This window comes from Parasteatoda tepidariorum, chromosome 8, assembly GCF_043381705.1.
Source record: "Parasteatoda tepidariorum isolate YZ-2023 chromosome 8, CAS_Ptep_4.0, whole genome shotgun sequence".
Taxonomy (NCBI): domain Eukaryota; kingdom Metazoa; phylum Arthropoda; class Arachnida; order Araneae; family Theridiidae; genus Parasteatoda; species Parasteatoda tepidariorum.
Window position 1 is genome coordinate 68305508 of NC_092211.1, and position 24234 is coordinate 68329741.

Genomic DNA, 24234 nt, shown 5'->3' on the forward strand with positions numbered 1-24234 from the left:
TAACTATTCCTTTGTAATATCAAAATTGTCTGCACTAGTAGAAGAAAATTTGTTAGTATTTTTCTTCCAAAGGAATGTAGAAATATACTTCAAAAATAGCAAATCTTTTCTTCCTTAATATAAACATCATTAGTTACTTAAATATATTTTGAAGTAAATAACGTCTATTTTATAATTCGAGATTGTAGCTTTAACAAAAAAACAAACTTGATTAAAATATATTTTCAATTTTGTTATTGTACCGTTTGATAAAAAAATGCTTTCTAATAAAAAAATTTATCAATTTTTGGTTGAAAAATGCATTTATTAACCTTCTTTTTCCAAATGCTTATAAAATTTAACAATATGTTTTCAATCACAAAAGATTCTTATAACTTTCTAATTTATTCAACTGATTAATTTCAAATTAGTAAATATTTTTTTACGAAAAGAATACCGATAATAATAAACATTAAAATTTATGAACAAGTTCTTCCTTAGTACATCCATTTTTATTTACTGAAATGTTTTTTTTTTCAGTGATTATGTTTATTTTATGAGGGAAAATTATAAGGAATTCTTTAGTTTTTAAAAAATAATACATAATTAGGTTAAATTTATTTTCAGCTTTGTTAATATACCACTTAATTTTTTTAAAGCATATTTTAATATCTCTTTTTAATGAATAACACGTTAAGTTATTTCATTTTATTCTGTAAACATTTGATATGCTTATAAAGCTTCGCAATGTGTTATTAAACACAAAACATTTTTGATTGCTTTCTCAACTTTTGTATGAGTTAAATGTCATATTTTTAATAGAGGATGTTTTTTATAATTAAATACTGCATTAAATATTTTAACAAAAGAACAGAATTCGTAGTTGATGAAAATATATTATTAGCTTGTTATTATACCGCATCCCTCTGTTATTTTTTAATATTTGTTTTCAAAAAAAAAAAAAAANAAAAAAAAAAAAAAAAAAAAAAAAAACACAATTGATAAATCTTTTATTCTTTTTTGACAAATTATTACGCTGCTTATTAAGTTTTACAATATGTAATTTAAATTTAGTTAAAGGTATTTCTAAAAACTATGATACACCCTTAATTTCAAACTAAAAATAAAATTTTGAAACTTATCTTGCACTGTTAGAATTTTCATTCCAAAATTACGGTAAAATAATCGGCAGCAGCCTGTGAATCCAATTAACAGTAAAGTTTACGGTAAAGGAAATTTTTTACATTTGCAATATTGAAACCGTTTACAATTAAAATGGTTAAAACAATTCATATAGAACAATACGTGTTTTTGACCATTTACAACTAGAATGGTTTCAAAATCATGAAAAAGACTCTTCATGTGTTCAAGAGAAAGGAAGAATATTGTGGTGTCAAAGCTAGGACTAAAACCCCCATTTGTAAACCCTGATATAGACGGATTAGTCCTTTCGGCTATAATATATACACAGCGACAGGTAACTAACTAAGTGGCTTCATTAGCTGAGCCTAGTTGGCCCGGTAAATCTCTGTTTTTTTAACCGTTTTGGTGAAAGCAGTTAAAAAACTGCATTTCTCACAGTTAACAGTTTCAACACCATCTTATTTATGGTTATTTGAATGTTTTCTTTGAATATGGTAAAATAACAATTAAATAAATTGTTATTTAACTAATTTTTATGAGAAATTTCTAACAGTGTTTAACGAAAGTTTAACGTTTATTTTAGGGTGGCAGCGTCGAAGATGCAAATAGTCTTTTTCCTGGGGATCATAATAGTGTCATAAGAAAAGGTAAGAAGAAAATTTGTGTTTTTTTTTTATGAATTATTTTTCAGAAAAATTGTGCTTACATCACTTAAATATAACTTTATTGAAATTATAATACAAGGTCAGCTTTTAATGTAATTTGACACGAGATTAAATAGTATATTTTTTTCTCAATTGTTTTAAGTCGACTTAAAATACATCTTATTTTTTATATATACACTATATAATTTAGTTGGTATACATTAATAAGTATTGAGAAATATTTATTTTTATGTTGCAAATTTCAGTTTATTTTAATTTAGTTTATCCTTTTTTTAGTAAGTTCATCAGTTTTTTTAATTTTTAAAATAAGAGCCGAGGCGGCTCAGGGAATAGAGCTTACGCCTCCCAATGAAGTGATCCAGATTCGAACCCCAGTCGTGGCTGGTTGGTACAAACTCTGCTCCTGACTCGCACCGACCATAGTGCTGTTGTAAATTATCCTCAGTGGTTGACGGAGCATGGGCTAGAATTCCTTTGCCGTTGGGCTAACCGTGGGAGGTTTTCGTCGTTTTCCTTTCCATGTAAAGCAAATGCGGATGTGTACCATCAAAAAGTTATTACTATTAGTTCCTCCACGAAGGCAAATTCCTCCCAACGCTTGATTCAGGAGTTCCCTTGTCTTTTGGGTTGGGTTCGAAGTTACAAGGCTGCAGAATTGAATATTAAAATTCCTAAGAGGTCGGCTGTTCAGCGCCAATCATAAAATAAAACAAAATTCTTAAAATAATAGCAGATATTTATTGACCAATTTGGTTATTGTTTCTTGATCGATTTTTTTTTCTTCATAAATGTGCTTCAGTTATCATTTCATTTTATCTATGCGTACTTATTCCCAGTTTTTAAAAAAAAAATATTTGGTTGTAAGCGTTCGTAAAATTGCAAACTCACGCACTTCCAATCGTATTCCGTTTAAATGAGTCACACTTCCTCCACTCTTTTTATCCCAAGAGAACACTTTAACAAATGACATGATTTATAAAAAGAATTTTATGACCGTTCGCTTTTATGAAATTCTTTATTTATAGACACAAGAATGGAACTGCTTTTCGCATTTACCATATAGCCCACGGGGGAAATACAGAAACTTTAAAATGGCCACAAAGCGATCAGTTATGTTTGATCTTCGGTGACTTCGTAAATCGTCCTAATTCTGCCTAGAGGGAAAACAAACTGTAACTTTGACGTTGTTGTCTTCCAATGTATTTACGTGGAATTTATTTAGACATTCGTACCACGTATTTATGAATTCTACGGAGAGAAACTTTTAATGCTTTGGTTTGTTTCTAAATATATTGCCTAAACTAATACGATTTATGGCATAGATTATTCTGCCGTAAATATGCTTGATGTTTAAATTAAGGAGGAAAAAAATTTGCAAAACTGGCAGAAGATTACTTTACTAGTTAGTTTTCTTACGAAGTATTACTTTCAATACTTTTTATGTGATTGTAAACAAAGTATTTTTTCTTCGTTTTATTTAATCTAAAATAAGGTTTTTTATTTAGCAGTTAATAAACTTTCTTTATATAACAGAAAGAGTACATTTTTAAGAGGGTTTTTTAAACAGTAAATAAACTGTTTTTATTTTACAGTAACACTTTTATGTAAAAGAAAATAAGTTTTTTTTAACAATAAAAAATGTTTTTTTTTAAATTTAACTGTTAATAAGTTATTAAACAGTTAAATTTAAAGAATTTTCAGCATTATGTAACAGTAAATACTTTTTTTATTTAAGAGAAAATAAAGTTTTTTTGAACAGCTAATTGGTTTATATTGTATTAAAGTAAAGTATATTTATAAAAATAAAGATGGCATCAAATCTAAACACTTTTATCAGTTTTCCTTTTTTTAAACTCCACACTTTGTTAAAAAAGTTTAAAAATAACGGTATATTTCATTTACAAATATGAAAAACTTTGAGACTTATGAAAAATAATTTATTTCATTTGCGTTAAATTTTGTCATGAATAAACTGTACACTTACTTTAACTTTTTTTGCGTGTTTAAACCTTACATTTGTTTTCTTTTTTTAAATTCTACTTTGAGTTTTACATTAAAAACAAACTCAGTGTTGCGACAGCCCATGGCGGGCCAAGGACTACAATATCCATCCCATTTTCTTGACCTTAAGCTCTAGGGTGCAGGAGCAGATGTTTTGGTTTGGTGATTAGCCGAATTCGGAACCTCTGTGTTTAGTTCCCAAGCATGCTTGGTACTTATTTAATCGACCCACAAAATTTATGAAAGGCTTAGTCAACCTTGCCCGATTTGGGGATTGAACCCTGAACCTGTGGCGCTGGAGTGCGATTTGCTATTGCCTTCAGTTAAATTTTTCAGAAATTAAACTAAATGTCTAAATCTCAAGGCAAATAAATATTTTACTTTAGTATAATTAAGTGCAAATTTAAAATGAATATTCAAATTCAAACGAAATTTGCGATAGTATTTTATATTTAAATTATTTTTCTAACAAGCTGCCGAATGGAATTATGGACGAATGTGGGAAACACAATGTAGGGGTGAGTATATGCATAAAAGAACATCTATTATACTACATTTGGATCCTTTTATCTTTAATATTTTAAGTTGCTCGAAGCACGTTTAAAGAGCCTTAGGCTTAATAGTAATCATAAAAATTGATATAGATATTCCTTATAATACATTTGATTAATGCAATAAATTGTTTGCTTTTTAAAAGTGATTTTATAAGTATTGATTTTGTTTGCATTCATTGTTTGTGGAAATATGCAGGGAAAGCTTTGAGAAGAATTTTAACTTATACAAATTTTTTAAATCATATATTTTTAATAATTTTTTTTTCTTTGAATTTTTTAAATGAATGCCTTTTTACTTGTTTCTGAATAGGATATGATTTTATTTCTGTTTCTGAATGGAGTACGTTTTTTACCTATTTTTTGTGGGATCTGACTTATTTTCTTTTTAAAGGACTACATTATTTCATTTGTTTCTGTATCTGAAAGGTGTACTTTTTTATCTTTTTTCAAATTGGATATACTTTGATTCCTGTTTCTGGAAGAAATACTTTTCTTTATCTTTTTCTAAATACAATATAATTTGATTCCTGTTTTTGAGAGGAATGCTTTTTATTATCTTCTTTCAAATGGGATATTTGATTCCTATTTCTGAGGGTATAAATTTTTTAAATTTTTTTTCCAAATAGGATAGGATTTAATTTCTGTTTCTAAAATAATTACATTTTTTTAAACTGTATCTAAATTGAATATTTCTGTTTCCGAATGGATTTCTTTTTCCTAATGGAATAAAAACATTCTATTCCGAATGGAATTTTCACCTGTTTCTGATAAGTATAAAGTTTAATTCGTGTTTATAGGTGGAATAATTTTTTTTCTGCTTCTAGATACCTTATTTATGGTTATTTCAGATTTATGGTTATTTCAGAATGATATACGTTTTTACTTATTTTAGAAACAAATCACCTGTTTTTGAATAGGATATGATTTAATTCACATTTTTGACTGAAATACGTTTTCATACTGTTTCAAAATCGAAGATGTTCTTTCCTGTTCCTGAATGAAATGTGTCTTCTTTCAGTTTTCCAGATGGAATGTATTTTGTTTATGCTTGTTTTTTGCGCTGTTTAAGAAACAACTATTAGTTGAAACGTGAGACTGGAGGAACCAAATTTGTATTGATGTCTTTTCCAATTAAAGTCGTATTTGCTTTTTCGTTGATAAGTTGATTTTCAATTAAGGACCAATTTCTCTTTGTATGTTAGCTCTGAAGTATTTACTGACAATGATTTTTGCTTTGCTAAAGATTTTTTTCGTTTCTTTAAATTAATCCTCCTAGTAGAATCCTGCAACTATCTAGAATACCTTCGGAAACTGTTTTCGTTTATTACAGAATATCAGTACACCAGTTGAAAATTAGTAAATCGTTTTGGTAGAAAAAGCTTACAAAAGAAAAAAAATGTAAGAACACTGACATGACTTTTAAAAAGCGATGCAAGAGAAGGGTGTTAAAATTTGCATGTTGTTATTCGAAATATTTATTTTAAAAATTCTTGAGTTAAAAAAAATGCCGTATCAAATAAATGAAGAATTACTGTAGAAATATTTTTATAAAACCAATACCGAAAACTGCAAATGAATCTTTTATTTTGCATGCTTAGTTGTATTTAAATTGAATATTTATTTATATTTTTCATATATAATGTACAGTGCACAAAAATCGACTCATTTTGAATAACTTTTGATTTAAAGATTGGATTTTTACATACCGAGGTACAATTGTAATGGTATGAAAGGTGGATTTTAAGTATGTTATTAATTAGTACAAACTTTAATTTACGTTACAAAATCTGACACAAAAAGTGCTTTCCCTGAATAAACATACTTTTTTTTTACGCACTTAGTCTCTTGATAACATGGAAGGAAATGGCTACATTGTGTAAAATGTAGGTTCTCAAACAATTGGTCATTCTCCCGAAACGTTTGGTCACTCTCCCGACTCGTTTGCTGCGACCATATTTTCCAAATTGCGATGATCTTCCCTAATTTGAGGGTCCAAAATCCAAATCCGTAAAAAGCGAAGATATGTTTATTCAGCGAAGGCTCGTTTTCTAGTCCGATTTTGAGAATTAAGATATTGTCGGTGCTAATGTACTAGCACACTTAATGTTTATCATTTAATTCAAACCATTAAGACAGAATTTTAGTGAAAGAAAATCCTTTGAGATTAAACGTTAGTCTCGGTGTGTCTTTTGTGCATTGTGCATACTTTTATTTGTAAAGTTTAGAGCTTCATTTTTTAAATTGTTTATTTACTTAAATTGTAAGTGTTTAAAGCATTTTTTGTTGCTATAAACCATGGTTTTGTTTTAAATAAGATTGGTGGTTTTTAAAAACAGCGAGCTCCATAAACTGTAAAATAAAACATTTGTTTTTGCGGTAAAATGTAAAATATTAAATGATTTTATACTGTAACAAATAATCTATTTTCTTAAGAAGTGATTATTATAAAGCTAGCTTTCTATGCTTTAGTTTTGAATCGCAGCAATATTTTCATTTCATTTAAATTAAAAATATGATTGATAAAGCCTTTTTTGTGTTTGATTTATTTGAAAGTATTTCATTTTAGAAAAATTACTGATGGATTAATACCGTTTTAAGCGAGGTATTACTTTTTAAACAAAATTGTATCATCTCCTTTTAAGATATGATTTTGACACAAATTTTTTTAAATTTATTTTTTTCACTTTTGTTTTTGATTTTTCATACGTTTAACGTCTCATACGTTATTTTCTTACTCCCTTTCGAAAATTATTTGTGAAGCTTTTACATATGTGCTTATTTAACATGTAAACAAAGTGATTTACGGAATCTTTAAATATATATGTCCTTAGCATGTAAACTAAATGATTTATAAAATTTTATATGCGTCTTCAGAATGGATTCTAAGGGATGTATGATAACTTTAAATATGTGCAGATAATATTTAATTAACTGGAAGCTATTAATAAGTACATATTCCTTATCTATTTAAAATTTATATTTTAAATTTTGAAGCTCAAAACTTTTGTTGTATTATATATTTTTTAATTTTTTGTGATTTGTTATCAATGATGATTGAGTTGCATTATTGTGTGATCTGCATGACCCAAACATAATACTCATTATAATTTCTTATCATTTGTTAATGAGGGAATACGTGAATGGGTGATTCAGTGTATAATTGTATTAGTGCATAGACATATCAGTGAATAGACAGGTAGTGATATGGTGAATCAGTGAATCTACGTATTAGTGAATTGATAAATAAGTGATTTGGCGAATCAATTTGTTGGTAAATTGCAGCCGATGACCACGCTTTTTTTTCTTTTTTCTTAAAAATTTATCTTTTGAAAGAGTTATTAAAAACATTTCAGCCATTTTGTTGCACAATAGAGCTATGTAAAAGGAAAACTATTCATGCAATTGCGATGCAACTCATGAAATCAATGGTAACATGTATGTGCTGTCGAGCACCAGACTAACAGTTGTTGATGACAATTGTGACCTGGTGTTCATCAGGCATCAAACCAAGGAACAGTGACAATCATAAAGAAATGGTCATCACAGGAGTGACGTCACCTGGAGATGTGTTCTGTTCCGTGCCTGGACGACTCTCCCTCCTCAGTTCGACATCCAAATACAAAGTAACCGTGGGGGAAGTGCAAAGGAGACTATCACCACCTGAATGTCTCAACGCGTCCTTGCTAGGAGGTGTCCTTAGGAGGTATGTACTTCCAAAATTCTTCTCTTAAGAATTGCCATAATTCACCTGATGAACAATTATTTAAATTTTATTATCATAAGATAACTCATTAAATATCAGCTGATTCTTGTGTCATAAGAATCTTAGTCATAAGAATCTTATGTCATAAGAATCTCATGTTATAAGAATTTCATGTTATAAGAATCTCATGTTATAAGAAACATCAGTTGAATTGAAATGTAAGAATCTCATGTCATAAAAAACATCATTTCAATTGAAATGTTATAAGAATCACATATCAAACGAAACATCAATTGAATTGAGATAACACGAGAATCTCAGGTCGTAAGAATCATGAGTGAATTAAAATGTCACGAGAATCTCATGTCGTAAGAAACATCAGTTGAATTGAGATGACATGAGAATCTCAGGTGGTAGGAATCATCAGTGAATCTCATGTCATGAGAATCTCATGTCATCAGAAACATCAGTTGAATTGAAATGTTCTAAGAATGTCATAAAAAAACATCAATCGAATTAAAAAGTCACGAGAATCATGTCGTGAGAAGTGTCAGTAGAATCTTTTCTCTTAAAAATACTCATGTCGTAAGAAATATCGGTAGGATTGACATGCGTTGAGAATCTTCAGACATAGAATTGAGTAATATTCATGCCACTAAAAAACAATTTAATTTCAATGTTATAAGAACTTCATATCATAAGACATTCCTCTGATAAGAAATTAGAAAATATTCCAGAAGGAAATCGGGAATATGCATCATTAAACTTACATTGAAACGCCGTAGAAAGCGTTATTTAAAATTTTACTATTGCACATTCCTTTCACCAAATTTCATTTTAAAGTATCTATGTGTAAAAAAATTATAGGTTTTACCATAATTTTGCCATTATCAAATTGTTTAATTTGACATTTTATATTCAATCTTATTTATTAGTTTCCTAATTTTCGTTTCCAGTCTTTGGTTAATGGTTATTAATTATATCAAGTAATTCAAAAAATAATTTTTTTAAATGCATCACATAGAAAATGCGTACTCTAACAGCAACCTAAAACAAAATTTCTACTAACTAAAATTTGGAAAATTATACTTATTACTGTTAAGAATACAATAAACGCTAAAAACTCTTACTTCACCTGATCTGCATTGAAATTCTAATAGCAGTGTGCATTAATCTAATATTTATTACCAACTGTTGCGTCTTGAAGGTACTAAATATCTAATTATAGACAGAAACTGGATGTCAGCATTAAATATAGCGTATTAATTGACATTCCTGTCTCAAGAACCATGAAAAATTCATTTATGGGACCATCACTCAAAGTAATATTTACGACTAAACGAACTCAACCGTGTTGCAATTTAGCGAAAGGTCATTCCCTGACTTGTCTCGTAGTTTTGATTCTGACCATTATCCGTTCGTAATATGCGCTAACTCGCGTTCTTAAAGTCAAATTCTTATGCATAACAATTACATCATTTCAGTTCGAGTAAGATTGGAATTTTTAGAAGGAATTTCTTTCCATTTTGTTCGCTTGATATCATAACCGATGGCCATTCGAAAAGTATTCTATCCAAAGTCCCCATCGAAGGAAAATTAATAACATTCTCGTGGGCAACTTTTCCAAAATAGAACAATAACAACAATTTTCCGTCTCATCCTAAACTATTCATCCGTGCTTTGTCTTGGCGAAATTTACTTTTCGCCAAGTCACCTGTCGCTATTAATAACGTATGGAACGTTTTGAAAACGTCTCATTCTTCGCAAGATGGAAAGAATTTATGAAAGTATAGTGACATGATCCCCCACCATTGAATTCTTGCTTGTCCGTCCACTGCAAATCTTCATATATGAGTGAGTCGGAGTTATGGCTGCTAGAATTAATAAGTTTTAGAAGAAGATGGATTCAAATAAGCATTTTGGCGTACGGTGGTTCGCGAATAACTTTTAGGAATGTAATAACTTTTCAGTTCCCTCTAGAAGAGGGATTCGAAATAATCCGATATCTCTCTTTACTCGTCTGATGATTCTTATCGTCCTCACCCCCTCTTTGCTTTTTGGTGTCCCGCATAACTACATGCTTATGGAAAGAAGTATAGGCATCAGTGCAGAAAATGCTGGATATATCTTAAGTACTTCGTCGCACGTCATTGGCGGGGAGATATGATGCACTTTTTCAAAAATGTTTCTGTTTCTCCTGTTTACATTACGAACGACCTTAAATGAAGTAAAATGTTTTCTTTTTGCTGTAGAAAAAAAAAGAAGCGTTCATATTAGAGTCACGTAAAAAGATGGAAATTCGGAAAATTTTAAAGATGGAATTCCGTTCCGGCTGAATGTTCCATCTTTACGAGATTAAGTTGAAACAATTTTGCAAGGTTGACGAACTTCGAAATAGCATTTTCTTTAAGGATCAGATATGAGCATTTTTATGAAATACACGAATGCTATAAAGAAATTATGACTGATTTTGATATCTAACTTACGTTTGTTGATAGAAACACACATATATATAAAAAGCTCTGTAATGCCTAAAGATATTTTTATCTAATTATTTTGGTGAAAACACATATTTACTTTTTAACTACTTCTATAGAGTATAAGTTTGTTGATTGAAACACAAATATATAAAGCTCTGTAAAACCTAAAGCATTTTTTTTATTATCATGTTAGTGAAAACACATATTTATTTCTTAACTATTTCTATAGAATATAAGTCTGTTGATTCAAACACAAATATATAAGGCTCTTTAAAATCTGAAGCTTTTTTTATATAACCATATTGGTGAAAACATCTATTTATTTTTTAACTATTTTTTAGAGCATAAGTTTGTTGATTGAAACACAAATATGTAAGGCTCCTTAAAACCTGAAGTTTTTTTTATGTAATCATATTGGTGAAAACATCTATTTATTTTTTAACTATTTTTTTAGAGTATAAGTTTGTTGATTGAAACACAAATATGTAAGGCACCTTAAAACCTGAAGCTTTTGTTATATAATCATATTGGTGAAAACATCTATTTATTTTTTAACTATTTCTATAGAGTATAAGTTTGTTGATGGATACCCAAACATATTAGGCTCTGTAAAATCTGAAGGTTTTCTTTATAATCATGTAGGGGGAAATATATGTTAATTTCTTGTATATCGATATAAAGGGTTCTGATATATATATCGATATATATCGATTTCTTATGTATCGATATATACTTGAAAATTATAAAAAATAAAAATGTACTAAAATGTTTGAAATATTTCCGTTGAAATATTGTTCTATTATTTTTACTAATACTTTTAATGAACAAGCTATCTACAGTTCTAATACATATTATTACTTTTAGTCCACTATATTTTACTGTTGTACTATTTTTACTATTAATTTCAGTTTACTCTATTTACTGTTCTAATATTTTTACTATAATTTTTAGTCAATTATTATTACCTGTTCTAATATTTTCCTACAAATTTTAATTTATTAATATCTGCTGCTCCATTATTTTCACTATTACACTTGGTCTACAATTCAAATATTTTTACTATTGCTTTTAGTCAACTATTATCTGCTGTTCTTCTATTTTTACTACAAATGTTACTCCACAGTTATGTATTGTTCTATTATTCTTAATAATACTTTTAGTCAACAGGTTATCTACTGTTCTAATATTTTTTAATACTTTTAGTCAACTATATTTTACTGTTTTACTATTTTTACTATTCTTTTAGTTTACTCTATCTACTGCTCTAATATTTTTATTATAACTTTTAGTCAATTACTATCCACTGTTCTAATATTTTCCTACAAATTTTAATTTACTAATATCTACTGCTCTACTATTTTTACTACTACATTTGTTCTACTATTATTTACTATTCTAATACTTTCACTATTACTTTTAGTCAACTATTATCTGCTATTTTTAAAACAAATGTTAGACCACTGTTATGTATTGTTCTATTTTTATTACTTTCAATCAACTGTATTTCACTATTCTACTATTTTTACTATTACTTTAAGTCTACTCTATAGACTGTTCTAATATTTTTAATGTAGCATTTAGTCAACTGTTATTTAATATTTTTACTACAAATTTTAATCTACAAATATCTACTGTTTAGCTATTTTCACCATTGTTTTTAATCAATTAACTGCAGCTAAGTCGACACGATTTCAAAATTCCTTCACAAAGCTTTTTTTTTTTAAATGAAAAACAAAAGTGAATTAAGTCTTATACTTATCAGTGAAAAGTGCCTTATTTTGTGTGAACTACAAGATAGTTATTTTCTTTTTCACAAAACAATCCATTTTGTTGCACGCTCTGTTCCATTGATCTCCGATTGTGATCCATATAATCACTTTTATAGTCCATCGCATTCATTCTTTCGTACGTGACTTTCGGCTATTTTGGCAACAATGTCTGATTGTAACAACGAAAATGTTAAAGTGGAAAATTTTATTTTTCATTTCGATTATTTTGATGTTACCAATGAAGAGATCCCAAAAGTTGCCTTTCCAAATTAAATCAAACTTTTCACTGAAGAAGATAATATTGACACTATGCAGTTGTATTATTAATAATATTAACAAACATATATTAATTAATAAATATAATTTTTTAGTTTGAAGTCTTGCACAATTTGCAATAATTATACATTTTTTTTATATTGTAGGGTATTTTGCACAGATTTAACTCATTTTAATCTAATTAACATACACAAATAAATATTAACATGATTTGCTATACTTCATGTAAATAATTTGATACATATTATTTTTACATTTCCCATATTTTACCACAAACGTATAATTTACAATTATATAATTTTTCAGCTTTCTAAATTTTACACAAAATTTATATGCTTAATTAAATAATTAAACCATTATGTATAACTTTAATTGCTTATTATATAATATGATTTGATGTACAGTGCTCAAAATAAGAAAATGGACTGTCCTGTATATGATCTAATGATCGTATCTTCACGTTTTGAACTCAATCTTAATGGTTCAAGGGGGCGATTTCAAATCTGCTAAAAAAATCAGCGCTAACGATATTTTGAGTTAAGAAGTCAGACACAAAAACGTACTCTGAATCAACATTCCTTTTCTTTCGGCGGATTCGAATTTCCTACTCCCACAATATTAGAGTCAGTCGCAATCAAGGAAATATGACAAGGANCTATTCAAATTTGGTCATATAATTAATATTAAATTAAACTAAAAATTTTAGTAACATACATAGTGTTATTTTCTGTTTGCTGGTAGAAGGTGGGAAAAAAAACAACCGTTCAACTCACATTTTTCGCTTCACCACAGACGTGAAATGATGTTGAAGATGGTAGGGCCTCTTTGTGACAAGTGATCATTAGGGTTGGGGATGAAATCTCACCCGCTTGAAAGAGAGGGGCGTTCAAAATAATAAAAAAAAGAAGATATAGTTGATAGATAGCAACATTTGATACCTGTTTTCCACTACCTGCAATCTCTTATGACAACAAAGATAGAAAACTTGGCAGTAAATAAGCTCTTTTTGAGTTGCGCCATCAAGAAAAATACCATTTTTAAAAACAGTTTTCGTAAGTATGACTGCTAAACATTCTCCGCCTATGGGAGGCAGTTTGGATATTGCAGATAAGAAGGAAAAAATTATACGAAATCTGCTCACATATGAATTTAATGCTTACATGAAATTATTTTCTTCTTTGCAAATATCATTTAAGAATGAATGTTAGTTCGATAGTTAGTTTGGTACTTACGAAGATGGTAGAAAATAATGTGACTGCTTACATGCATTGTTGATGAATATATGTAAGTTTCATGCTTACAAGAAACTATTTTCTTTCATTTTGCAAATATCATTTATGAAAAAATGTTAATTTAATGCTTGCAAATCACAGAAAATTAGTATACCTGTTTATATATATCATTGATGAAAATATATATGAATTTAGTACTTACAAAGATTAATTTCCACTATACAAGCTTCATTTATGAGTAAGGGTTAATTTTGCTCGCCTGTTAAAATAAATCGTTGATATATGACTTTAGTATTTAAAGAAAATAATTTTCTTCTACTAAAATGCATTTATGAATGAATATTAGTTTAGTACTTGCAGATAGAAGGAAATGGTGCGACTATTTTCATAAGTCTTTGATGAATGTATATCAATTCAGCACTTACAGAAAATTATTTTTATCTATGAAAATATCGTTTATGAATAAATGATAGATGCGAACTAATAGATTGAAGAAAATAGTATTTTTTTAAATATAAATCAATGAAGAAAGTATACAAATTTAGTATTTGCGGAAATTCATTTTTTACAATCCAAATATCATTTATAAATGAATTTTAATTTACTTCACAGATTGTATAAAACAGTGTGTTTGTTTGCATGTGTTATGAAGGAAAGTGAATGAATTTAGTTCGGACAGAAAAAAAAATTCCACTGTGTAAATATCATTTACATATTGGAATGTGTGTTGTGTGTTAATTTGGCACTTACAGATTAGATGAAATAATATGCCTAGTTTCAGAAATCATAAATGATATATTCATACTTTTCTTTTACTAAAATATAATGATAATCACGACTTTTACAAATGGGGACTTTTTAACATCAAACAGTTTATTTGTTTTGTTTCTAGATAGTTGTTTCGTAAGTTTCCTAAATTTCCATGATATGACATTACAATGCACAAAGAGATATTATTTCCTTCATTAAATCTAGGTACATTCACCAAAACTCTGTCTTGAACAGTTTGAAAATGTGGTTCATTATTATATTATCACAATTCACCATAAGCTATTATTTTCATTGAGTTCTTAGGCTAATTATTCTTTTAAAGACATATTTACGTATGAAAATAACATGCTTATTAATCTTGCTTGTGAAAACACGTTTAAAAGATTTGGCTAGTCATATTTATAAAAAAATACATAATGATGAAAAGACCACGCTATTTGAACTTGCTGTAGAAAACACACGGATGAAACAATTCTGATAAAATTTGCGTAATGGATGGTAGTGAAATTTCTGTTTAAAAGAACCCATCATTCTGGTCATAAAAAAACAAAATATACGGTATTTAAACCAATCATTATTTAATTTTTCCGTTCATTTAGTATTGGTGTACCATAAATTTTGGTTTTCAAAATTATAATTCTTATTAACTCACATTTAGTAAAATATACAAAACTGAAAAGTAAAATTCACCGAATAAATGGTTTTTATGACATGCTCTAAGGTATCATAATAACATTACACAATTACCAAATTTTATCACAAATTATGAAACCATGTTTTATTGTTAATTTTAACAAAATCATTACCAGAGCGTTTCAGTGAAAATTACCGAGATTTTCGGTATTCTCATAGAGCTAGAAACACAGTAAATTTTACCACATTCTGGTATATTTTTTACCTTGCTTTTTTTTCAGTGCACTTATAGAAAATTGTATTTATAATGCTTGTTCTGCGTCATTTTCCTGTCATGAATAACTTTTTTAAACTTTTCTTGCGTTCAGAACATAAAAATTTAAGACGCTTTTTTAATAGCCTCATAATTAGTTTCTTTGTTCTGACAACAGGCAATTAAATACAGATCTGATAACTTTACCCTCACTTTTGAAGTAACTGTAATATGTCAATGGCAAAGACATATTTATTGTTTTTAATTCTGACTTTTTCGTGGATTGTTTCTTAATTTCTTTTTATTGTTATAGAGCTAAATCTAAAAACGGAGGACGTTCTCTTCGAGAAAAACTAGAAAAAATTGGTCTAAATTTACCTGCTGGCAGGCGAAAAGCTGCAAACGTAACCCTTCTCACGTCTTTGGTAGAAGGTAAGTTTAAACTATTCTTTTTATTCTGCACCTTTTATTCATCAAAATTTTTAAGAATTCTATTAAAATTTAAAGCTGCTCATGGACTATATAGTTTATTATATGTTTTTATTATTGATCGAAGCTTTGTTTGTTTCATAATTTCTACATGGAATGATTGAAGTTAAGAGAGATTTATAACTTGTTCATACTTTTGAAAATCACCAAATACTCAATGTATCAATTTTGTAACTCTGACAAGAAATTTTTAATTACTTTTATAATAATATTTACTAATTTCTTTTTAGTTAAAGTTATCAAAAAGTAAAAATACCACTTTGACTATAAGGCCAAATGGTAATTTTTCATTGCATATTTTGGCAACGCTAACTTTTATTATAACCATTTAGCTTTTTTCTTGTCGTTGTTCAGTCGTTGTCTTTCTACACTGACCTCAACTGAAGAGCGTATGTTTTGATTGGCTCGATTCACTCTGTCAGAAATATCGCCAAATTGAAAGTTATATATATTTATTCAAAGTATTCGAAAACCCATGCATCAGCTTTGCACTGATTTCAACACCACTATACATTTTTTATAAAGTGAAATATTAAATCATTATTCATTTTATGCTCATGTAGCAGTATTAATTTTTTATTTTAAGATTCTTGTCATCCACAATCGAATCGGGACTGTTTTTATGGAAAAAACATGTCAAGCTCATATGTGTGTTAAAAAATATTTTAAATAATTAAGAAAACATAAAATTTTTGAAGACGCATGTATCCATCTTGCACTAAATTCGACTGCTATAAATCACAGTATAATTTCTTTCAGAAATATTTAATCGTCACACTTACATGACAGGAAACAGTTTTTATATTTTAAGACTCTTATCATCCATAAAACAAATAGTGGCCTGTTTTACTCAGGTTTGGTGAATTCTGTGGGTCCTGCAAGTTCATGCATCCATTTAGCAATATTTTAATTAGTTGAGAAAGCATAAAATTGTGTAAGACGCATATATCAAGGTAGCGTTAAATTCAACAGCTATACGCATATATCTAGGTAGCACTAAATTCAACAGCTATATTTCACACTATACATTTTTCAAAAGAATGAAGTATTTAATCTTTGATTTTTATGATCAAAGGGAATATTTTTATTTTAAAATTTTTATTTTCAACAAACGAATATGGACTATTTTCCATAGATCATATAAAATCAAGCCAAGTTCATAAATGTATTAAAAATATTTTAAATAATTACAAAAATGAAAAGTACTAAATTACGCATATATCAATGTTGCACTAAATCCAACAGCTCTTTTTCACATTATACATTTTTTTTAAAGAAAAGAAATTTTTTATCATTGATACATTTCAAACTCCTGTAAGAGGACATTATTTATTTTGAAATTAATATTATCCGCAAGCTAATATAGACTGCATTCCACATACCTATAAAATCAAACCAAGCTCATACGTGTATTAAAAATATTTCAAATAATTACGAAAACATAAATTACTGAAAGACACATTTATCAACTTTGCACTATATTCAACAGCTATACTTCATATTATACATTTTTAGGAAAGAAAATATTTTATCGTTATTCATTTCCAACTCACAAGACAGGAAACTGTTTTTATTTTGAGATTCTTATCATCCATCAAACAAATGGTGGTTGTTTTGCTCAGGTTTTGAGCACTTTATGCGAGGTTAGAAAACCAAGTTCGTGCATGCATTTAAAAAATATTTTAATTAATTCCGAAATCATGAAGTAGGGAAAGACGCATATATCAACTTAGTACTGAATCCTCTTTTTCAAATTATGCATGTTTCCAGGAAAGGAAATATTTAAACATTGTCCCATGCTAGAGAAAAAAGTTTACTTTTAAAGTGTTACTATCCACAAACGAATAGGGACTGATTTCCCCACAGATAGCAAACTAAACCAAGTTCATATATGTATTAAAAATATTTTAAACAATTACAAAAACGAAAATATTTTAAATAATTACGAAGTGCTAAAAGACGCATATACCAACTTAGCACTAAATTCAACAGCTATATTTCATATTATACATTTTTTTAAGAAGGAAAATTTTTCATCGTTATTCATTTCATACTCACATGACAGGAAACTGTTTTTATTTTAAGATTCTTATCATCCATCAAACGAATGGTGGCTGTTTTTGCTCAGGTTTGGCGCATTTTCTGCGAAGTTGGCAAATCAAGTTCATATATTTTGGATGAACGGAAGCCACTCCCGAATTTTTTTCATCTAGGCCATTATTAATGACGAACGGAAAACAAAAATAAATTCTGAGCGTATAAATTTGCAGATATCGTCATTATATGTGCTTTACCTCAAATTTTAAACATCCAGGTGGGCGGGGGACATTGACGCTGATCGATTATGACCAGATTTTGGCCCAGCAGTTGGATGTTTTGATGGTATGATAAACTTTTGATAAGAATTTTAGAGCAATATTATCTACTCTATGATAATAGTGTTTCAAGAATTTTTTTTTTATTATACTAGTTTTAAATTTTTATAAAATCTTTTTTTTTATCCGGATTGATTGATAATGGTTGGATTATCCATCAATACTACTTATGGGCGTTAATACCAACTAATAAATAGTTAAAGGTATTAATATAAAAGAAAGTTGCCAAAATACTGATTCTTATCACTTCAAAAATCTTAAAGAAATAAGACTTCAAAACGACCGAGATAGCCTGGCTGGTAAGGCTTTGGGCCCATGTCCAAGAAGTCGTGTATTCGATCCCCGCCAACCAAAGACTCCCCCGTGTAGTAAATAGTGACAGTTGCACGTTAAATCTGACGGGCCACAAAATCATCCATGTTCCCATAACAAATCAGACCTCTGGGTTTACTGAGTTTGAGATTGATTGTTTTCTGGTTCAAGTCAAAATTATGATCTGTGGGTGGCTGAAATCGTATACTTGGCCATAGATGGCTCCACTGAAAAACAGGAAATGCACCTTCTGCCTTAAAATTGCTTGGTTTCACCAAGCAATTTTATTGCTGGTATTGACAAGTGCCATAAGAAACAACAACAACAGACTTCAAAACGACTTAAGCTAGAAAAAAGTTTCGGGTCAAATAATAAATCACGATAATTAATCGATAAGCCACGTTCTTAACTTATTCAGAAAAGTGTTTTTATTGAGAAGCATGAAAATTTTCATAAAATCAATGAAATGTTTCTGAATATTGAACTGTTTTCTTCACGAAGTTAGGTTAATTAATGCTAAGTTAAAATAAGTTAAATTAAATCATTTAAAAAATTGAACAACAAGTTAATAAAATAAAAAATAAAAATAAAAAATTTTACAGTATACACGACATTTAATTTAATTAGTAAAAATGTCTCATATCAGTTTTAAAATTTTTTAGAATTGATGAAGATTTAAATATTTAATTAAGATTTACTTTAATAAAATTTAAAGCAAGAGTTCATGCAATTAATAATATCACCCATTATCTTCTAAAAATAAATATTGAGTATCAAAAAATAAATTTAAAATACAAACATTTTCTGCCATTCAAGAAATGGCAAAAATGTGTAATAATTTATTCGTGTGTATAATATGTAGTTAGCATGAGTTACGGATGTATGATAACAAGATATCAATTGTAAACATTAAAAATATTTAATTAATTTTGAAACATAAAATTTTTTCTAAAACTACAAAAAGGTGAAATATTGTTATCTTAGTGCATTATTTAAGTGCATATTTAAATTGTACTTTACGGTTTCAATTGCCTCAAATTCATTAAAAAAGTTTCAGAAAATATCGAATGTGAGAATAAGTATTGCATACTGAATACAATCAACAATAATGTTCTTTATAATTTAATAATTCATTTTTTAAATGTTTTTAAAGAACTAAAATTTTTTAGACATTAAAAGGATCATGATGATTATTATATTAAATAATAATCGTCTAAAATTAAAATTTATTTAACTGTACAATATATAATAAACCTTAATATTGTAATTCTACATTTAAAACTGATTCAAATATTTGCAAATTTAGCGATATCATCTTTTATGATTAGAGTTATTACTTACCAAAGCAAGTAAATTACCATATGCAAATTTTAAAAAATGTTAAGAAATTTAAAATCTTCCATAATTTTTAATAAATAGCGTATTATTTTTCTGTACGATATTTTAAAATATTTAAAGCTCACTGTCTTTATTTTGATACTTATTCTTTGATATTAGTAATCGTATAACTTTATACGGGATGCAGAATTAAAAGTTCTGTTCGTGAATCAGAAAATTTAATAAAAGCTGATTAAAATAAATTTTAAATTCAATCAAGTAATTATTTATCATATTCTTATCATTGAAAAAGAGATTGAGACTTCTTCAGGTTGGAACAAAATTTTAAATTTAAAAGCATGTATCTAGATAAGAGATAAAGTTCACAAAATATTTTGTATTAAATACATTTTACTCTCTTTAGGGTGGTGAATTTCAAAATTGTGAGTCCTTAAATCGAAAAGTTTAATCAATATTAATCGAAACAAATTTAATTAAATAATCATCACTCAGATTCTAAGCATTTAAAAAAAAAGTAAAGACTTTAAATAGATTTATTTTATTCTCTCATTGATTTTATGTTTATAATAGTGCTCTCTTTTTTCAGCATGTCTGCATTCTTTAGTTTTAGTCCATAAGCTTAGTGTTTTTTCTTTCTTTTAGGTGAAGCAATTCATTTAGCCAGGGATTTCGGCTATGTTTGTGAAACGGAATTTCCTTCTCGCCAAGTTGGTGAATATCTATGTAGAAATCACAGTGACCCCAGTGACCTTTACAGAAGAAAAGAACTAATCCTAGCAACCAAGTATGTTTTTAAAGTATTTCTGCTTTATTTTTTTTATTTTTTATTTATTTATTTATTTATTTTTTTGTATCAATCTACCGTGATAGCAGGCAACCTTAATACGAACGTTGTATTTTCAATTTTATGTGTTGTCATAGAAAGGTTGACTAATTAATCCTTTTTTCAAACTTAAAAAATAGATACTCAAAAAAAAAAAAAAAAAAAAAAAANGACACTGTAAAAAATGGATACTCAAATATCACGAAATTTTCTTCGATTTTGATGAAACCGTTTCCTGGTATATGCTCGGAGCAAAAACTTCGTCAAAGTGACGAAATAACTATCGTCACTTCTTCAAGGAATTCAATTTAAACCAATTAAAGAAGTATTTCACCAACTAAACCAATTAAAGAAATATTTCATTTTAGTTTTTTTACAAAAAGAAATAAATGAAAACCTAGTATGGCCTAATTTATCTAACTATTCTAGTAATCACTAATCCTGAGCAACATATTGGTGAATCGGTGCTGCCCTGATAGCATAAGGACAGATAGAACATGGAAATAAATTTCACCTTATGCCTGAAGCAGGATTCAAACCCGTGATCTTCCTGGTACAATGCCATCTCCTTAACCATTTCGACAATTATTTAATAAAATATTAAAAGACAATAAATATTTTCTAAAAATTATATTTGGCATAAAATTATATCTGGAGATACGAATTTTATAATTGTGTGCAAACAATTTTTGATTCGCTTAAAAGTTTCTTGAGATATAGCGAAATACGCAAAAAGTAAAATTATCATTAAGGGGTTCAAACTAATGACCACTCACCCGACCTAACTATTGAAACCGTGTTACCGAGATTACTGCTATCTGTCATATTTTGGGGACAAAAATCTGAACCCATCAAATAAAAGGTATGTCTATTCAGAGAAAGTATGACTTTCGACTAATTTCTTAACTTTAAATTTCGTCTGCACAAATTAATTAGCTTATTTAAAGTCACTCCCTCTATCCATTAAGTCTGATTCACTCAAAGAACCAACCAGGCCAAAAGGCACTCAAAGAAAAATTAGATAAAGTTTGAAATCTACTGGCAATGAGGGCAAAAACTGGGGAACACTTGCAGGTAGAAGACTAGGCGGGATAAAGTTGCTTTAAGGGGACCAATTTGAACTGCGAAAGAAGCGAAAAAATTTAATTTGTTGACATGAAAATATATTAATATTAACTTTTTTATGCTAAATAACATGGTATACATTTTGTTAATTTCGATTTTTCTTTTTCTGTTTCAGACAAATCATGAAAGAATTTGTGGACTTACTAAACCAAGACCGTTCTCCACTATGTAATACAAGGCATCAAGCAATCCTCGAACCCAACATCCAACGCCACCTGACGCACTTTTCCCTAATTACGCACGGCTTCGGCAGCCCAGCGATAGTTGCCGCGCTGACCGCTGTCCAGAACTTTATGAACGAGTCCTTGAAGTACCTCGAAAAACAACTGAACGCGTACCAGAATTCTGGTGGGACACACGTTTCCGGTGTTGACACAAAAAAGGAAGACCCAAAAAAGTGAGCTTGATGGTAAACACCACGACAAAAAACACTTAAAAAAAGTCTTCAACTAGTCTGCTGAGAAGACTTTGCGAACGAGAAGGGACACGCAACACCGGTGGACATTTCCACCTGCCGTCCCAGAAATGTTTATGTAAATTAAGAATATTCTTGTAAATATAAAAGAACAGTTATAGAAACATTTTTTCCATTATGGTACAAATTAGAAATTATCGATTAGGTAATCCTGTTGACCAGGATCACAGACAAGACCTCAGAGGAATAAAAATAGGTAATGATCACAGATAAGACCTCGGAGGAGATGAAATAGCTGATGATCACAGACAAGACCTCAGAGGAATAAAAATAGCTGATGATCACAGACAAGACCTCGGAGGAGATGAAATAGCTGATGATCACAGACAAATTCTCAGAGGAAAGAGGGTTAAAATATCTGTTGCCAAACTTGCATTATGGAAGGCTAATGCTTTGTTCCATGAACAAATAAAATGTGGCCAAATATCATAAAATTAACTGCCTAAAATGGTGGTTCTGCTCACGGATTGCCAGTAGTGGTGGCAAGTTTTGTTTTAAAACTTCTTTCTTTTTAGTTTTATTAAGAAGATTTTATAGATTGTAAATGAAATAATTTGTTTTTATTTTTATACTTTGTCGTGAATATTAGTTGTAATTTAAAAATTGCTTTATATTTGAAAGTTTGATCGTTGTGTTTCAAAAATGAAAGTTTATTTTTTGATGACAGCAGTTTAGCAATACTACGATAAAAATAAAATAGTGTGGAATTCTTGCGTATTTAGGCAAAATAATTTTTCCTTACAATTTTTTAAGTCATTCAAGTTTCAGAGTATTATTTCTTTAAATTTCTATTAATTAATAATCATCTTTGCTTCATACTGCCTAGATTTTAGTGCTTTATACCCAAACTAGGTATTGTATTATTTAGTCCTAAAGCCACAAATATGTTTTGAAATTTTAATTCGTAAAAGGCTTCTTTTACTGCACATGTATTCTATTTTGAACAAAAATGATTTAAAACATATCAAATAATATAAATAAAAGTTTCTGAAAAAGCTATTTGCAATAAGGAATTATTAATTTATGCCAGCTATAAAACAATGAAGTCTAATACCAGCTATTCGGAAACTATATTAATTAGTTAGAAAACTAATTTTCCTTTCCTCTATAGATTAATTTCTTTAAGAAAGTTTTTCTAAAAATAAGAGTTTTGACAATTTTAGGAAATGTTAATTTAAAATGTCAAGAAAATTTGCTGCAACCTGAATAGGAATAGCAAATTGAGCTCTATTATCATACAAATTTGCAACAACCTTAATATGTTGCCCAGATTTACAAATTTGTTGCAACTTTAATATAATGTAAAGTTAAACCATGTTATGCAAAATTGCTACAACCTTAATATGGTACCAAGTCGAATCATGTTACAAATGCAAATTTATTGCAACTGTAATGTGGTTGTTAATTGAACTATATTGTTTCGAATATTTGCTGCAACCTTACTATGCTGCAATATTAACCATATTAATATTTGCATATTATCGTGCAACTTCAACAGCTTCAGAATTAAATCAACTAGAACGAAAACATGGTTTGATTTTGGCATCTTATTACGGTTGCAAAAAAATTGCACGATAATAAGATTCAACCTATCGCTATTTTATTTAACTGATATTTTTGAAAGCGAATCACAAATATGTATTTAAACTTTAAATTGCAAAACAGTTTTATTTGCAAAAAAGTGTTGTTTTTTTGACATTTGTGTTAATAATTCCCTGTTTTGAATTTTATAATTTATAAAAATAGACAGATGAATTGTTCAAAAAATCAATTTTAACAATGAATTTCTTCTCTCGTTTCATATAATTTGCAAAAAAATAGTATCTATTTGATAAAAA

The 24234-nt window shown here is 28.4% G+C and overlaps 1 protein-coding gene across 10 annotated transcripts in view; it reads left to right on the top strand.

Moving 5' to 3' along the window:
* The window catches only part of LOC107443623 (transcription factor AP-2), a 190988-nt gene extending 167076 nt beyond the window's left edge, over positions 1-23912 (top strand). For 3 of the 10 annotated variants that reach the window (XM_071184187.1, XM_071184188.1, XM_071184185.1), the window contains exons 3-8: positions 1706-1769; positions 4262-4306; positions 7841-8045; positions 15773-15891; positions 20616-20757; positions 22037-23912. In XM_071184187.1, the coding sequence (XP_071040288.1) occupies positions 1706-1769; positions 4262-4306; positions 7841-8045; positions 15773-15891; positions 20616-20757; positions 22037-22322 (861 nt within the window). In that variant the 3' untranslated portion in view covers positions 22323-23912. The remainder of the gene's footprint in view (positions 1-1705; positions 1770-4261; positions 4307-7840; positions 8046-15772; positions 15892-20615; positions 20758-22036) is intronic. The other 7 variants (XM_071184189.1, XM_071184190.1, XM_016057554.4 and 4 more) reach the window with 3 other exon arrangements.
* Positions 23913-24234: the final 322 nt, after the last annotated feature.